Raw genomic sequence first — 16,647 nt, 5'->3', positions numbered from 1 at the left:
ATATCTTTGTCTGACAAATTTCACCTGACTGTTTGAAATTTGTAAATTGGTTTGTGTCCATACATGTTCAGAATGTACTCATCACATGTATATTCATTTGATTTCTTGTAAGTTGCACGTGCACATTCTTTACTGTTGCTTAACTTCCTTCCAATTATTGCTTTTAATAATGTTCATTTTTAAAAGTGTAACAGTATATATGTTATATATGCTAATGTTATTTACCCGAATTTCAATGCGCTCGTAATAGGTATACATGTATGTAGATGTATTCATGCCCAGGGAAGTGGATATATACCACGTGTTCAATTACTGAAACTATTTACGAAAGCTTACTGTTTGTATTACGGATGTGTGCGATACCGATGTTGCCTGGTGGTGGCCCCTTGGCCTCGTCAAGCTGTATATTTACAGCTTTCTTGCCGGGGTGGCCTTCAACACTGTACTTTGTGCATGTTGTAAATAAACTTGACTTGACTTGACTTGACTCTGCTTGCACCTGAAGCATATGTCACAAGTTTTCAAAAATCAATATTTTGAGTGCTGAAGCATGAATGGGGAAGTTGGTGATGTGCAAAGCTGGCTGTGCATAAGACAGATAAAAAAAAAAAAAAGAGATGCCGAAACGTTATCAATCTATTTCTTTTTGTTTTCGTTTCCTGACGGGCAGCGCCCTTTAGTGGTTATTGCACGTCATGAATTTCATGGCTTCTCTCTCATTTCAGGGCAATACGACAGCTCCAATAACTGCATTCCACCTGCGAAGTATCACAAAATGGTGAATCTGCCACGAAGGAGGAGGAGCAGTTGCTTTATGGTAAAAAATTTCACATTTTGCCGTTTGCTATGCCGGTTCTTCGGATGCTTCTTCATTTTCGATTTCAACGAACGACATGTGGGCAGAGCCAAGGCAACGTTGAAAACAGCTTACAGCGCCTACGCCCTTGCTTGGCTTTCCGTATGCCTTTACTTCGAAGGTGGATTGGTTATTAAAAGGTTAGAGCGAGTGAACCTCACTCATGAGTTCGCCGACGCTGTTTCCACATTCCTGAATGTTGCTTTGATGACGAAGGTGCTCGTCAACTTCGGCTGCATGATGTTTCGTTCCGGCCAGCTGCTCAAGTTCTTTCGCATGTGCGCCGAATACGAAACACGCTCGGGTTTCAAGCATCCCACTGTAAGCGAAGCATGGAAACGTGGGTGGCTGTTAGGCGTCATGAGGTTGTGCATATTCACTGCAGCCACTTCAATGGCGTGCATTCTGGTCATATCCTCCACTAAAAATAGCTCCCTCGAAGCTTGGGCTGCGGCCAAACAGGCTGTCAGGTTCCTTTCCATAGCGGCTTACTTCTTTTACGACTCGTTGATGTACCTCGTATTGAGGTCGGTTGGCGAAGTATTCGTCTGGTACATGTGTGCACAGACGCAAGAGTTCGAAAAATGCTCTAAGGCCGTCACAAGGGGAACACCAGTGACAACGCTGCGATGTGGACAATGGGGATCTCTGAAGGTTGAGTCGGTGCGGCAGAACGTGTGCAAAGTTCGGGAGCTAAAAAGTACAATCAATGACATCTGGAACACTTCGATCAGCATGTCGTCTGGAATATTGTTGTGGGTGGAATGCATCACTTTGTACGCTGTGTTGAAGGCCGGCGTATTCCGTCTTGACGTGTGTCTGAGCTTCTGCTACGCCACCTACATCTTTCTGAGCTTCTTGGAACTGACGTACATCAGTCAGACCATGTGTGATGAAGTGAGTACAGCAGTCAATTGCATCATTACATTTCGAGAATCCTAAACGACACAATTTTGCATTTAATATTGAAGTGCATTCGGTAAAGGAGCTCTCCGCGGCTTGCTCTTCTCCTAATGACCAACCTCTTAAAGCCTATTCTTGGCGTAATTTCCGTGTGACGTTCACCGGAATTCGTAACTCCGGGCCGTGTGAGGGGTCGGTGCCGTAAACGATGTGCTCAAAATCGTGGGTGGGCCGGTCCTGATACGAGTGCACAACGCACCGAGTACACGACTTTTTTATCTAAAGCGCTGGCCAATTAGCTCTCAAATTGAGCTCAGAAAATGACGCATTTCATGCGTTGGAACGGCGGTTTCCTGTCACCGCAATGGTAAAAGGCGCGTTCCACCAGACTGGTCACAAATGGTGCAACCGCTTTATTACAGCAGAATTTGCAAAAGTTAAAGACTGGGCGTGTTTGTATAGCATACTAGATGGCGGATTGCGCAACATTTTGACGGGACACACAGAACAGAAACCCACGCAACGGAGGGCTACTTGCAACTGTCGATTTATTCACTTCCCAGCAGAATAAGTACTAGAAGATGCTCAAAGTGAAAAAAAGAAATACGAGAAAGCAAATACAAAAAGTACCATACTCCAATACCTAGCCGGCCATGTCACATGATAATTTTGGCTGCGCTCAAAATCGCAATAAAAAGGAACGGTTCCTTTGTATTGCGATTTCGAGTGCAGCCAAAATGATCAGGTGACAAGGCCGACTAGGTATAGGAGTGTGGCCTTCCTTGTATCTTTTGTATTATCTGGTGTTTTTCCGTCTTTAAGCATCTTCGTGCATTTATTACGCTGGCAAAGGAATAAATCGATAGTTGCAAGTAGCGCTCCGATGTCTGTGTCTCTTGTAAAAATGTTGCGCAATCCAGCATCTAAAAGCAAAATATAAATTTCGAGTGTTGCATTGCCGAAGACAATGTGCACTTCGGTTGTATTTTCATTTATGTAGGATCAAAAGCAACGTAGCGCCAGTGAACGTGGCATTTATGTAAACCTAAAGAAAAATGCTAAATTTAAAGGGCCCCTGAAACGGTTCGAACAAATTTTGTAGGCACGTAGGGTACAGTTTAATCATTCGCACCATAATTTGTGGGAAACGTCTCATATTAAGAGAGCTACGGACGATTACAAGTTACCCTCCTCCATAGTCATGCATTTTCTTCTCAACTCGTTCGCCGGGTGATCGGGCCTAAGCTCCGCCTTCACTGGCTCTGCGTCATGATGGCACGTCTTGTCGTCGACTTCCGGTTCTCTAGGAGCCAGCGCACGAAGCCTCTCCAACCTCTCCGCCAGATGCTTGGCAGTCGACCCCGATCGAGCCCTATAGAAGCAGCGTGCGTTGCGAGCATTCTGTCGCAGCGCCGAACGTGTCTAGTATTCCGGTAACCACAGGCTAGCCGGGTGTTTCGACGGAACGGTGGAGGCATAAACTCAAGCTGATGAAGGAACTTTAGCGTAGACGTACGTGAGCTGCTTGATCGGTCTCCACGGGCCAGCCACCCGTTGGCGCAGAGCTTAACCAGCCAAACAAAGAGCTAATATTTCTCTAACCAAGTGTAAAACATTTTAAACGTTTACAAAAACAACGTGTTAACGATTACACTCCAGCGAAAAATTTACACCAGCAGCAAAGAATACATTTTGTTACTGCTACTCTGTGTGGTTGAGCTCTGTGCCACCAGGTGACTGCACCGTGCAGACCATTCACATTTGCGCTTCTGCTCATGCCGTGAGACGACACGCAAGGGGACACAGCCAAGCTCTGCCCCCTTGCACTTGAGTTTACCCTTATACCGGACTCGTGAAACGCTATCGCGTTAGTAATCTTCCGGTGTAAAGTGACGGCCGCAAACGCACAAATCCTGGCGCCGATCGATTAGCGGCAGTCCACTCGTATTCAGCCTTGCAGAGGGGCATGATGTCGCAGCTTGACATATTGCCAGTCGCTACGTTTGCAGTCCACAACGCAACAAAGTCGAATCATAGTGCTCGCGAAAAGACTGAGACCGATTCTGACCGCGGAGCTCTCGTCAAAATGGAACACGTTGTAAGACAAGCAATCACGCTTGCTGTGTGCCGGAAGTGCTTAAGTGTGGTGAGAAATTATTCTTGTGCATTCTCTTTCTGTTACTTTCTTTTTATAAAAACAATTTATCTAACATTCCAATTATTACGATCATTTGTTCAGCATAAAGGTGAAAAAATTATCGATGCCGCGCCCTGGGCAGCCAATCGGATAGCTCGCGCACATGACCTCAACTGGGTGACTTACGTCATATGGGTAGGGGCGGCTGAAAATTCCGCCGAGCAGTTTGCTGCGATCGGCAGCGATGTACATTTTTAAAACCTTATCATAAATTACACACTTTACGCGGAGCACTTAGATGCGTCAATTAATGATCAGAAGGACCTACTCTAACGACTCAGTACGTTTGCAGAAAATCGTCAAAATCGTTTCAGGGTCCCTTTAAGCGCGAGTCGACCAGGGTTTAGTTGGAAAGGTCATGTACACTGGACACTCCTATTTATACAGCATCAGTCAGACCCCTTAACAGTTTTGATAGCATGTAGTAATGCCACATGCAGTTAAAGCTGCGACCCGAGTCCATTACGCTATGGTAGATTTCGCTATAGTAAAGTTTCGTGCGTTGCAAACCGCGATGGCAAGGAAGCGTCGCAGCCGTAAGGGGGCACGTGGTGCGGCAGTTGGTTGGTGTTTTCGTGGTGTAATCGATGCGACTTCATGCACTCACTGCCTTTTACTGTGGCTGAAGAATCTCGCGCTAAAGGTATTAGAGTATTAAAGGACTGCTACGGCGTAGGAATGTGTGTCCTCAATGAAGTAACTGGTGGGGTGAGGTTGACTCAGTGGGGAAGTAAGAACAGGAAAGGGTGTGGTGACGTAGAGAGGCACGTGACAGGCGGGTCGGCAGCACTGCACGTGTTCGCGGCGTGGGCGCTTGAATACACAGCAGTCTCCACGAACCACATTGCACTCTGTGGGAGTTGGTCGGGACAAAGTGATATAGCTGTGGTTGGCGTAAGTGCGTGTGCGTTCAACAGCTTCGCACTATGCTGTTTTCCAAATGCTGTAGTGTATGTGTATCAGGGTTAAGAACAACAGCATTCATTATGGCAAGCAATTGTTATGACATATTGTGTTTCGCCTGGTCTTAGGTGGCGTTGTAGACTTCTAAACAGGAGCAGTAGGTTAGAAGGTCATAACAACTCACAGACATGTATGAAAAAGAAGTGCTCATGCGGACGTCGATGTATAATCATGGAATTTTGGTCTCACACAATGTTGTCGCATGAGAGTGTCCTCGAGGTAATCATGGTAATTCTTTTTTTTTAGTTTTTGAAGCGCGGCTTTTCTTGCCTACCGAAAAATGCTAAGGCAGTGAAGGACGCTCTTACGCGACGCCGCAGCTAGCATCGCAAGAGAGCCCATAATTTGATGTGTGGGTTTGTTCCAGGCACATAAGCTCAAAGAAGCTGCCCGGATGTCGTCTACGGTGAACACTACAGACTCCTATTTCAGACAGGTGAGCTGAGGTTTGTATGGGAGGTGCATTGGCACTGTCATGGTATATCAAAACGCCAAAAGCAGAATGCGTGGATTTTGGCACATAGCCTGTGGCATAGACTACTGGAGAAAAGTATCGCGCTAATTTCTTCCTGCCCTACACGTATTGGAATGACGGGCGGTACAGTCGGTGTCAAGGAAACTACGGTTTGCGGGCTTCGCAAACGGCGGCCGAACTTTAGCCCAGTCTGCCAGCCAGTGACACAGTGCATGGCTACTTTGGTTGTTTACGCTATTTTTGGTGACGCACTTACTACAGGAAGCGAATAAGAAATCCGCACTGCACACAGACGCCCCTCACCCAGTAAACTTGTGTCGTCGACGTTACGTGGGTGTGTCTACGACAGCGTGTTCGTGTCTCCCGGCATCACTGTGGATTTTCATGTGACTCAATGCAAATATGTTGTGAATATATATATATATATATATATATATATATATATATATATCGAAATTTAATTTACTCGCACTGCGTTTACAATATAAAAACAATAAACCAGCTCGCATCAAAACTAACTTACTCATTGGACATGTTACAACCAAAATATGCGCAAAATTTTGTAACACAGATGCTCAAAATCTCATGATATTTTGATCTACTGAACGTCACGTAATAAAACAAGTCGGTTCATAATGTGACACTGAATAACGCTAAACGTTGACAGCCATGCGAATCCCTCGCCTTAAGCAACAACGGCTTCACTTTCACAGGGAAGCATCGTCCCAAGTCGCGAGAGAACTCACACAATACTCATGAATACACGGCTTATGAACGACTGAAGCGTCATAATGCCCACTTGTAAACCTTAGCACTTTTGGTCCATACGTAAGAGCCTTGTGACAAGTAGGGCTACGACGATGCCTGCCAGCGCCGACGGGGCTCAGCCACTGCTGTTATAGCATCGTGTGCGCGCGTTTCATGCATGCGTGGTCTGTGTCTGTGCTGAGTATTTGCAGCGCTGGTAGAGTTGTCGCATGTTCGTATCAGTTCATTAGATTTTGTCCTAGTTTTCTTTTTTAGTGACACGGAGCATCGAGTAACACTTCCGGCTCACCTCCTGAGACACACGGGAGGAAATTCAAAAGAAATCAGAAAGAAAGTGGAAGGAAATACCACAGTACAAAATTCATGGGTTTCGTTATAGATATGATATCAGAACGTAAGTTTGTTCCAAGTTGAGTTGCTGAAGTGTCTGGCATTAGTAGGATTAATTAGAAATCAATGATTAACGCAGACCAAAGCACATATTCGTAGACCTTGGAGACCCGCCACGTGAGCACGACTTTGGCGAAATTCATGGAGACGCGGAAGAGGGAAGTGGTAGTAATGACATCACTAATGACGTCACACACAAGGAGGTAGCGTGATATTTAACCGGTTGCATAATTGAAAACAGTTGTCTCCGAATTCGGTTCGTGGGTTGCGTTCGCCTAAAGTCGACCTAAAAAGCACCAACGCCGAGGGGCGAGGGACACTAAGAGACGCCCAAGTCAATGATTAGGGTCGCCTATCATTTTTTATTGTATTTGTACTTTGCATCTCTACTTGTTAGTTTATCTACGCCTTGCTAGTTTTTTCGCGCACTGACACTGAGAAGAATGGAGACTTACTGTGTAGAAATTGAATGCTACATTTGTATCCAACAGTTCTGGTCTTCTTGGAACGCTAAGGAGAAATAAAGTGAAAAGACAACGGTGTAGATGTATAAGCGCGCGCACCAAAAACGCGGAAACATTGCGCCGACGAACATCTCTCCAGCACACTGGAAATCTCCTCAGAAAATCAGATAGCTGACGTGCGGAGAGGACAACAGCGTCCCATGCAGCGCCACGTAAAACAGACAGGGATGAGAAATATTAAGTTAAGCTGTAGTAGTAAACCACTTTACCGCAATGACAAAGCGCTCGCTCTTATCTCAAGAGGTGACGAGACAAGCCGGAAAAAGTGCAAGAATGTGAGACGTGTGGCGACACCGCACTTAAATTTTAGCACCATAGCCCACATTGACGTCGTTGATTCTCACTGAATCTGCCCTCTCTAGTTCAATGTTAAATGGCGAAGAACGACTGCATGACAATCTAAACAAAGCAGAACATAAGGATGTTTAGCAAACTTTTGTTCCAGAGCACGCTAAAACACGAGAAAATACTTTCAAGTTCGTGACGTCACGCTGACATGCACTACTGCGCTCGAGCTCCAGTGATGAAATTTACAAACGTTAACATTTGTCTTTATTCCTTGCCTTAGAAGAAAACCTTTATTTTTGCAAGAAGAATAAAAATATAAGTTTAAAATAAGCCGTTACGAGTGTAAACAATGATCTGGGCTCATATTCACAAAACGTTCTTAGGCTAGAATTGCTTGTAAAAATAAATTCCTGCCAATCCTGATGCCATACATATCATTATCGAATGCGGCCGACCAATGGCAAAGAGCACTCACGTGCGGAAGGCATTTTGAATACCGCTCCCGATCTGCAGAGCGACGGTGCAAGTACATATAATTTGATCAGGAATCCTAAAGGCCTTTGTTATAGGATCCGCACTCGCTCAAGGGGCTTGATGGTACAAGCTAGCTTATGTGTAGTGTGGTAAGGTGATGCAACTGACGCCCTACTCAGGGAGAGCTTCCTCAACGTCGCTGAAGCTCTGCGAATCCGGAAAACTCAGACTTTCATTGTGTTAGGTTCACATCATTATCGCAGTTCCGGTGACGCCATTTCCCCTTCCCTGTGATTCATATAATCTGAGCCATAAATTACGCGACAAAGCCTCGGCGAGTGTTGTGCAGCAGTCGTACATCATACAGCGCTGAAGATGCACGTGAACACGTGGTCACACCGTGACGAAGCAGGAAAAAAAGTTATTTCGCTGCCTGGGCTTGATGTACAGTCTAGGCGTGTCCTATACAGTAAGATCTAAGTTTTCCAGTGGTCTAGCGGCTTGGTGTTGTCGCTCTTGAGCGCCTCGGGAACGCATCACTGGCGCTCCCAACCCATCTCTGGGGTCCGGCTTGGGCTTGGAGCTCTCAACCCGTCCTACATACCTCAGTTGCCCAGTGCTCCCGACCAACCCGGTGGTTTTGGCCCAGCAAGACTCATTCCTGAGTTTGTTCGCACTCCCGGCTGCGACTTTGCTGTGGTCGCCTACTTTTTCTTCTCTAGTGTGTTTGCCTAGTCGAGCGTGTGTTTCATCAACACAGCCTGGACCTCAACGACATCCTGTAGTCACCGCCAGACACGTGCACAACCAAAGACTAAGCTTACGGCTACAGTAACTGCAGGACGTTTTATCTTTGTGAACGTTAAGCTCGCGAAGCCACAAGCTGTTAGAATCCAACGAAGCCTACTAGTTGTCTGTCGGTGAAGTGTCTCATGTCAGAATACAGGTAGTGTTGCGCGTTTCTCTTCATTGCCATGTCGGTTGTTTTAGCGATCCTGGGACGAGTGCCATCGCAATCTTAATTGCCCTCTTTTTTTCGCGCAGGTCGAATTCTTGCATTATACCATCGACCCTGAAGGGATGCGCATTAGTGGAGCAGGGTTCGTTCGCCTGGACAAGCCGTTCATTGTCTCGGTACGTGAAACCGAGGTGAACTTTTGACACATCACACCAACCATGCAAGCCAACTGACAGAACGTTTCCCTCTCAACTACTTCCCAGCTTAAGCAACGACACTCTTGTTCAGACTATCCAGCTTCTGCTTATTGTAGTCCTGACTGCCAGGCTCCCGTGAATGCTTGCTGTTCGCGTATATTAAGTGCTTTCACTAAAGAAATATTATGACGTGACGGAAAGAAGTGCAAAATTTGAGAAAAACTGACCGGGGAAAGGACAGAGTGCTACGTTTTCCTCATGTATTGCGATACTTTGGGCTGATTAAAAAGTAAAAGGTCCTTTCTCGGAGCGCGGGGCGTATCTCCATCACACATGAGGCTACAGGTCCAAACACGCACACTAAACGCGCTAACACTCGAAGTCGAAGAAAATTCCAGAAGGGTCGGTAATTGAGCTTTCTTGTACATTCCAATATTGCATAGAAAGAGCACGAAGTGATTGGAAAAAATAAACCTAGCAGGGCGCAGATTAAGAAGCTTTATTTTAAAGAACGCATATACTGGGTGAAGATGCGCAAACATTTACATTCAGTACAGCGCGATACCGAAATGCCAACCTAACAACCAGGTCACACAGCAAGGTCGTCTGGTCTGCAGTCCAATATGTCTAGATAATTTACTGCTTATCAATTAGACTACGTGATCGCACGCTGACGCCGGTACGAATCGCATTGGCTACGACGATATCACGCGTTCTTTTATCCTTGTGTTGCCTAAGGATTTGGCAGTCGTCTAAAACCGGAGTACAGCAACACGAGGCTGCATGAATGGTTAGGCTGCTCCCACGTCCTGTGTCTAGACACCGTCTAAGTCAAGACGTTCGTCGAGGTACCGTGTGCCGTCCGTCCTCGTAATTCTGGTCCCAGGACAGTGGGATTTAGTTCACCGCAAGCACACAGCCGACTACTGCATGTGCTTCTTGCCATGCACTTCGCATCTTGGCTCTATCCAGCTGAACTTTCCGCATAACGCACCCAGCTTGTTCACGGCAGAGAAAAATTTCGCTGACGATTACGATATTCATTTATGCGTAATTTGAGCACAGCTCTGTATTTATATTCCTTTCGCGGACACTGTCTCGTGCGGCAGGTTCCAAACCGAGCAAAGGGTGGCGCGTCTGCCTCGCATATCGGGAGATCGCGAGAGGCAGCGCCTGGGTGCGATTCACAGCAGCCGCCACAGACAGACCTCTGCTCATGCAGTGCTTTGTTTCCATACAGATGACATGCGCTACTCTGGCGCCATATCGTAGCCATCATGACCGCACAGCCCGTCATGCCCGGAACTATGCTTTTGTTCTCACGCTTTCGTTCTACCAATGACGAAAGCGGCCCTTCGTCGTGGGGAAGTCGTGCCACCAGTATCAGCGGCGACAGTATCCAAGGGAGCGTCACATCGAGCCTTACTCTAGCCGCTCACCATCGCCCCTTGCAGGAGCAGTGATCCCTGTCACACACGCTGATTGCGCGGACAGACCTCAGCAGCAGATGCTGTGGACGGACGTAGCCCTCCCCACCTGACGGCACCCTGCTTCCCCGCCCCCCTCGGAAGCGCAGATGAAGTCGCCCACGCGGCTGCAGATCCTGTGGCCGCCGGCAACTCAGCGCATGCACAAGCTGTCTCCCCTCCGCTTTCCGCCTCGTGGTTCCGTTGCACCCTCATCTTGCGCTTTCCTCCTCCTCTCTTCGCTATGGTATTTCATTCACCGCAGCGCTCTCCGTTCACTTTCATTCTTCGCGGCGCTCGTTCGCTTGGTTTCGCCAACGCCGCCGACGCTCGCCGCAGGAACGGGCTATTAAGAGCTGCGCTCTAAAACAATGTGAACGCTTGCAGCGTGAATGCCTCCAACTACTGTCTTTGTCTTCAGGCAATGGCTGACCTTGCGTACATACAGGATGACGGTGGTGATCCTCGGATTGCTTGAATTTCTCTGTACTGAGGCATCACGCGCGTGCGTAGCTCCAATAAAAGCTTGTCAGTGACGGCCACCAGATGCAGCGTGGGTGACTTGCAGAAAGTAAACATTGAATTTGAGTCTCAAAGCTCCTTTCCCCTTGTAAGTGGCACAACCTGTTGGGAGCACGCATCAGTGATCGTGCTCAAGGAAGAATCGCGCAAATGAACAGGGACGAGATAGAAAACACACGGACAGGTGCAGACTTGCAACATTGGTTTATTTACATGCAAAATATATACCCTGGCGTAAACACGTGTAGCAGGTTAAGGATTATTGGTTAAATAATGAATTTCTAGTTCGTGCAGACTCACCGATGGCCAGACACGCAGATGTCACCGGACTTACGAATAAATAATGCTTCAGCAATCTCCCTCGCTATTCTATCTTCGTGTCTTGACAGCACCTTGGTTTCTTTTAGCAGCTGTTTGCACTTACATTCTTTGCAATGTAGGCACAGATTAGACGGACCAGTGTTCGTGTGGCAACACAAAGCGTAGAGTGAGATGATGCAAAAGTCCCCCGTGAAGCTTTCCAGTTAGTCGGAACGATGCAAATACTGCACAGTGATCAGCTTTTGTCGAGCGGCCGTACCATTACTACGGACAGGACTTCGTGCAGCATGGGATGGCGCCGATGATGCAAACGTTTTCCGTGAGACATTCCAGTTGTAAGCAAGAATTATGCGCATAGTGTACAGTGACAGGGGACCATTAATATGAACAGGCCTTTCTCCAGAAGTGGGATACCGATGATGATGATGATGATGAGAATGATGATGCAAATGTAATGCGTGGAGCGTTGGAGCTTTTAGTAAGGATTGTGGAAATACTGAACAGCGATCTGGGACCATTACTAGGAGGTCGCTTTATCCAGCAGTGTGATGATGATGTTGTGGCGGTGGTGGTGACAACGATGATGACGACAACGTGGACCGAAATGCACAATTAACTCTTTTTCAATTTTTCTTTTTTCAGATTGTGGGTGCGCTGATAACATTCACAATAATCCTGGTGCAGACGGGCGACGAACTAACTCATCGCTTGCGTGATAAAGCTGCGTCTACGGCATCGTAACATAAATGGCAGCCACTTATAAGTCCTCAGTAGAATTCGGCGGGGGCCATACGTTACTGAACTCACCACGTCTAAGTGTGCTCAATATAGAGCTTACTGTTAAAAAGAAAGTGGTGCGTAATGATGATTAGTCACCACTTAAGCGTTGCCGTGTAACAAGCCAGAGCAGAGGGCTACCCGCAAGCGCATAGATATTTATCTATAATTTGGTTCAAGGAAGCACTACAAACGATCTTCTCTACTGCACTTTACTAAGCACCATTATATCGTGAGGATGTGGCCATAGCATGGTATTGCCAGTGATTTTCAAGAGTGCGCTAAAACCTTGCAAGCAAACTCATAGAGGAATGCTCGCATAAGCTTGCTTGCTTTTGTGTATATATCACACATTCCTTCTCATTCTACCCTTAAGTGGCTGTTGGAAATTGGTTATAGCGTAATGTTACAATTCTTTTTTTCAATTCTGTAATGCTGCTCCACAGATATTTTCGGTGTTCTATTTTTGTCACAGTTTGCGCTCTGTTTTCATGTTATGATTGTCCGTTGCCCAATGCTCCATATAGAAGCTTGTATTTTTTGATGAATAGTTAAATAAACTGTATAATGTGGGACTGTGTATGATTGGCTCAAACCTGAGAACGAGGCATCGCACGAAGATTCTCCAGCACGTCGTTCCGGTCACGTGAGTCAGAGAATATACTTAGCTAAAGGGCTGGCACAGGTGATGAGCTCTCTTCCCCCGTCTACGGGGGAAGAGAGCTCATCACCTGCTTTGAAGGTCCGCAGCCTGAACGAACTACCAGAGGCCTGAACCGATAAATGACCGGGCGTTCAGGTGTGTTTTCGGGCAGGTAAATGGCCACGTCAGCTGACGGGACCGGTCTAGGTCCGACGCACCTTTAAACTACGGGCATTCCGACATGCGATTACTGGGAGAACCCCGCTAATGCAATCAAGTGACAGTCATGCTTGACATGACCGTCATAACACGAAGATAGCTTAATTAGTCTGTGACGAGCAGTATCGAGCGCTCTGGGCAGTGGTCCAACGAGCACTCGGCGACGTCATCGCGCCAACACTTTAATGAAGCAGAGAGCAAAGCAAGAGTATATAGTTAAGACTAATGAACATTTCGAAAGAAGCAAGCAAACAAACATACAATACATGCAGACAGATTATATTTTGTTGGTAACGAATGAATACTCTTACAGAAGGAATTGTGTTTATTGAATGAATCAGACGTTTTATGCACAAGACGATACCACTAAAAGAAGTGAAGAAAGCTTTGCTTTAAAATATAGTTAAAGACTTCTGTCCAAAGTCGTTTGCGTCCTTTCGCAATGCACTTCTGACAAATCCAGATAGGTGGGAGCGGGAGTGGGTCACCAAGCCGTGGGCGCGCAAGATGTGAAAGAAGCGGATGGTTCACGTATAGCGGGTAGTCATTGGTGTGCTATGTAGGATGGAAATGAACTTGTCAGCAAGAACAACGGCTTGAGCTGATTAGTACGGTATATGCGTGCCGTTAGCGCCTAGAAGATACCTTTAGTAAGGCCAAACATCTCGCAAGGAGATAGCGTGCACAAGACACTGGCGCACTGTGGACTCAGCATATTGAAATTGCGCCTTTACTGGATAAAGCGCGTAGATACTGGCAATATCGAGTGTGAAGCATGGCCCAGCTTCGTGAAAAAAATACACGCAGAATTTCCTATGGGAGTTCTCTAAATGATGCGTAAGCATTTGCTACTAATCATCTGCTGTATCGCCGACTTATGCTGCTGTGTTTGGTATAATTGCAAAAAAAAAAAAAACGAAAGAATTGTCAAGCGGAGAAGCACGGTTGTGACACAGAAATGTTAACTGAGACCGCCATGAGACGACGAAGAAGAGCAGGCGAATAGTAATGTTCACTCATGTTATATGTTATATAATGTTGCCAATCACCCACGGCGGGTATGCGCCACAGCCACGCAGGCGAACAACAACATCTTATTGATGGTGCGTTTGGATGATGCCACTGCTTCGCGGAAGATGAGCACTGGCCGATGCGTGCAGTAAAAACTTGGAGGACGCTTAAGCTTCGCCTTCAAGAGTGGAACGCGATAGCGCTCCACTCTTGAAGCGCCCACTCCGCCCACTCATACCGCCCACTTATTCGCTCGGCATGCTCTTGAGTCACACAAAGACGAAACGTGCGCCTGAGCGAGCGGAACGAACCAAAGAACTCGGTGTCTCGGACGGAGAAACGATCAACGCGAGAAAAACGTCATGATCGGCACGGACAGCCGGGCCGCGACGCGCCACGAAGGCGGACGCGATCACGGGGCTGACGCCTCGATGTGATCGTCCTCTATATCGCTTGGGAGCACCACGCAGACGTATGACTCCTCGTCAGCAGCATGACCCACATCGCAGGGGACGCTCTCCCACCAGACGCGCTACGGCGCAGCGATCACGTCAGAGGCGTCCCACATGAGACGCTGCACCTAGGAATCGCGGTGTGAGCGGAAGGAGGAGCCGCGTCGCCTAAACACGAGGGTTCGAGTGACGCACGCTGGAAGTTGGAAGGGTAGAGAGCGAGAAAACGTATTAAACGCAAGGGTATTGGGGCATCCTCGCACCGGTCCCCGCACGGCCCCAATGCGCTCAAACGAGACGAAGGGGAGAAGCGGGCGAGTGGAGTGCCGCCTGTAGGGGCCGCGCCGTACATTGCGAAGAGGGGCCTTCTGTGTTTGCCGCAAGACGGCTCTGCGTGTGCGCCAAGCGCAGGAGAAGTGTAGCAGAAACCTACTTCGCTACTCGTTTAACTGCGACTTCTGTAATTTACATGCTCACAATTACCGATATACACCGCAGTATAACTTTCTACGGCGCGTTTCTAAGGCAACACAGCATTCACTAGAGACACTTTTGTCCCGCTTTGAACCATCGAACTCATGGCTGAGTCACTTCCTCTTCAGCCACCGAGATGAGCGGACGCGGAATGTCGGGCTCTTCACGAGCGGCTTCAGCGACCCTTTTGGGCCGCGATATCAGGTCAACTGAAAAACCAGGTCAGGACTACCAAATGATTTTACCAACGCTGCCAACAGGTGCGTCCGTTCTGCATACAGTTTTTTTACATGGTGACGTTAAGGCGAGGCCTTACAGAGTGGAACATTTTCGAGATGCTCTTACATGGCTGTCTCTCATGCCGGAAGTGGTTGCGCTGGGTGCATATCAAATGAACCATCTGTGGGCGGTGACTTTCAAGGACGACGAAGGGAAAAAGAGGATTATCGCTGCAGACGCGTTTGATGTCAAGGACCACCGCTGTGTGGTCGTCGACCCGCGTGACAGAGGCGTCCGTATCAAGCTCTACTGGCTCCTTCACGGCGTACCTGACGACGACGTTCTCACTGCCTTGTCGCCTTTTGGAAAGGTGACTGAGATCACCAGGGACAGGTGGCGGGTACAAGGATGCGCTGACAAAGGGTCAACCACCCTTACTGTCACTATTAAGCTGAAGGTGGGCGTCACCGCTGAAGACTTGCCCCACCAGCTGCGAGTGGCGGAAGATGTTACGCTCGTGCACGTCCCTGGCAGTGCTCCCCTCTGCCTCCGATGCCGCGGCATCGGGCGCATACGACGAGAGTGCCGTGTACCACGCTGTGGGCTTTGTCGTCGTTTCGGCCGCGACGAGACCCAGTGCGTCCGAACCTATGCCACAGTGACAGGCCCGGCATTGAAGGAAGATGTCACAGATCACTTGATGGACGTGGTCGACGCAGTGGAAGCCGCAGGCGAAGGGAAAGAGACCCAGCTCTCGGTGTTAACGCCCCTGAAGAAGGCAACGACTGTTAATGAAGACAAGTCATCGGACGGCTTGAAAGACCCATGGGATGACACGGTGGAACCAACTAACTCAATAGAGGTCGAGGTAAAAGAGGCCAAAGAAACAGACTAGCTGGGGGCGTTACACGACAAATTTCAATGCTATCGGCTGGTCTAGAACGTGATTATGCAATGTGAGTGCTTGGTCACTCGGAAGCCTCTCCCATTCCGCGCCCTACACGCTGTTTTCAGGTAAAGAAATTGGATGTGATAACACCGTACGAGTACCACAGCCGCACATTGAAGCGAGGAATGTAAAAGAAGTATACGTCTCAAGAAAGGATCAAAAACTGGCCGGAGCGTAGCGTAGATCATTATCCTTATCCTCATCATCATTTCGGAAGAAACGCTCCAGCACTGTAAATTCAAACCTACTGAGAACCAAACAATCCGGGCGAAGTCACCCTAGTGCTGCCGCGTCATGTGTCACGTGATGTGCCGGCTTATGCGCAGTTTAGCACAGACAAGCAGAAAAAAAGCGGGTAGAACGGGGTCACATCAGGCTAACTTGTGAAGCCTGGTTGAGCGATGTGGCGCTCCGTATAGCACGACGGAAAGGAGGGAATGCATTGTAAAGTAAAAACGGAATACCCAGGGTATCTCAGCGTGCTTATGCCAAGCTTCCTACAAAAAATAACTCGAGGGAACTCTGGCGCTAGCGTCTATGGCCGCTGCTAGTGCGGAAGTTCAACGAGCATAGAAACGATGGGAAGCCGATGGATTTGCCT

At 47.8% G+C, this 16,647-nt stretch overlaps 1 protein-coding gene across 1 annotated transcript in view; it reads left to right on the top strand.

Moving 5' to 3' along the window:
- LOC129382371 (uncharacterized) overlaps positions 1-12,643 on the top strand; it is a 19,112-nt gene extending 6,469 nt beyond the window's left edge. Inside the window, exons 2-5 of the mRNA XM_055066256.2 lie at positions 726-817; positions 5,287-5,355; positions 8,883-8,972; positions 11,945-12,643. Coding sequence (XP_054922231.1) covers positions 726-817; positions 5,287-5,355; positions 8,883-8,972; positions 11,945-12,043 — 350 coding nt within the window. The 3' untranslated portion in view covers positions 12,044-12,643. The remainder of the gene's footprint in view (positions 1-725; positions 818-5,286; positions 5,356-8,882; positions 8,973-11,944) is intronic.
- The last annotated feature ends 4,004 nt before the right edge of the window (positions 12,644-16,647 follow it).

The sequence above is a fragment of the Dermacentor andersoni genome, chromosome 6 (genome assembly GCF_023375885.2).
Source record: "Dermacentor andersoni chromosome 6, qqDerAnde1_hic_scaffold, whole genome shotgun sequence".
In the NCBI taxonomy this organism is placed as follows: domain Eukaryota; kingdom Metazoa; phylum Arthropoda; class Arachnida; order Ixodida; family Ixodidae; genus Dermacentor; species Dermacentor andersoni.
Note: the sequence above shows the minus strand (reverse complement) of the source record. Positions and strands in the feature narration are given on the sequence as shown.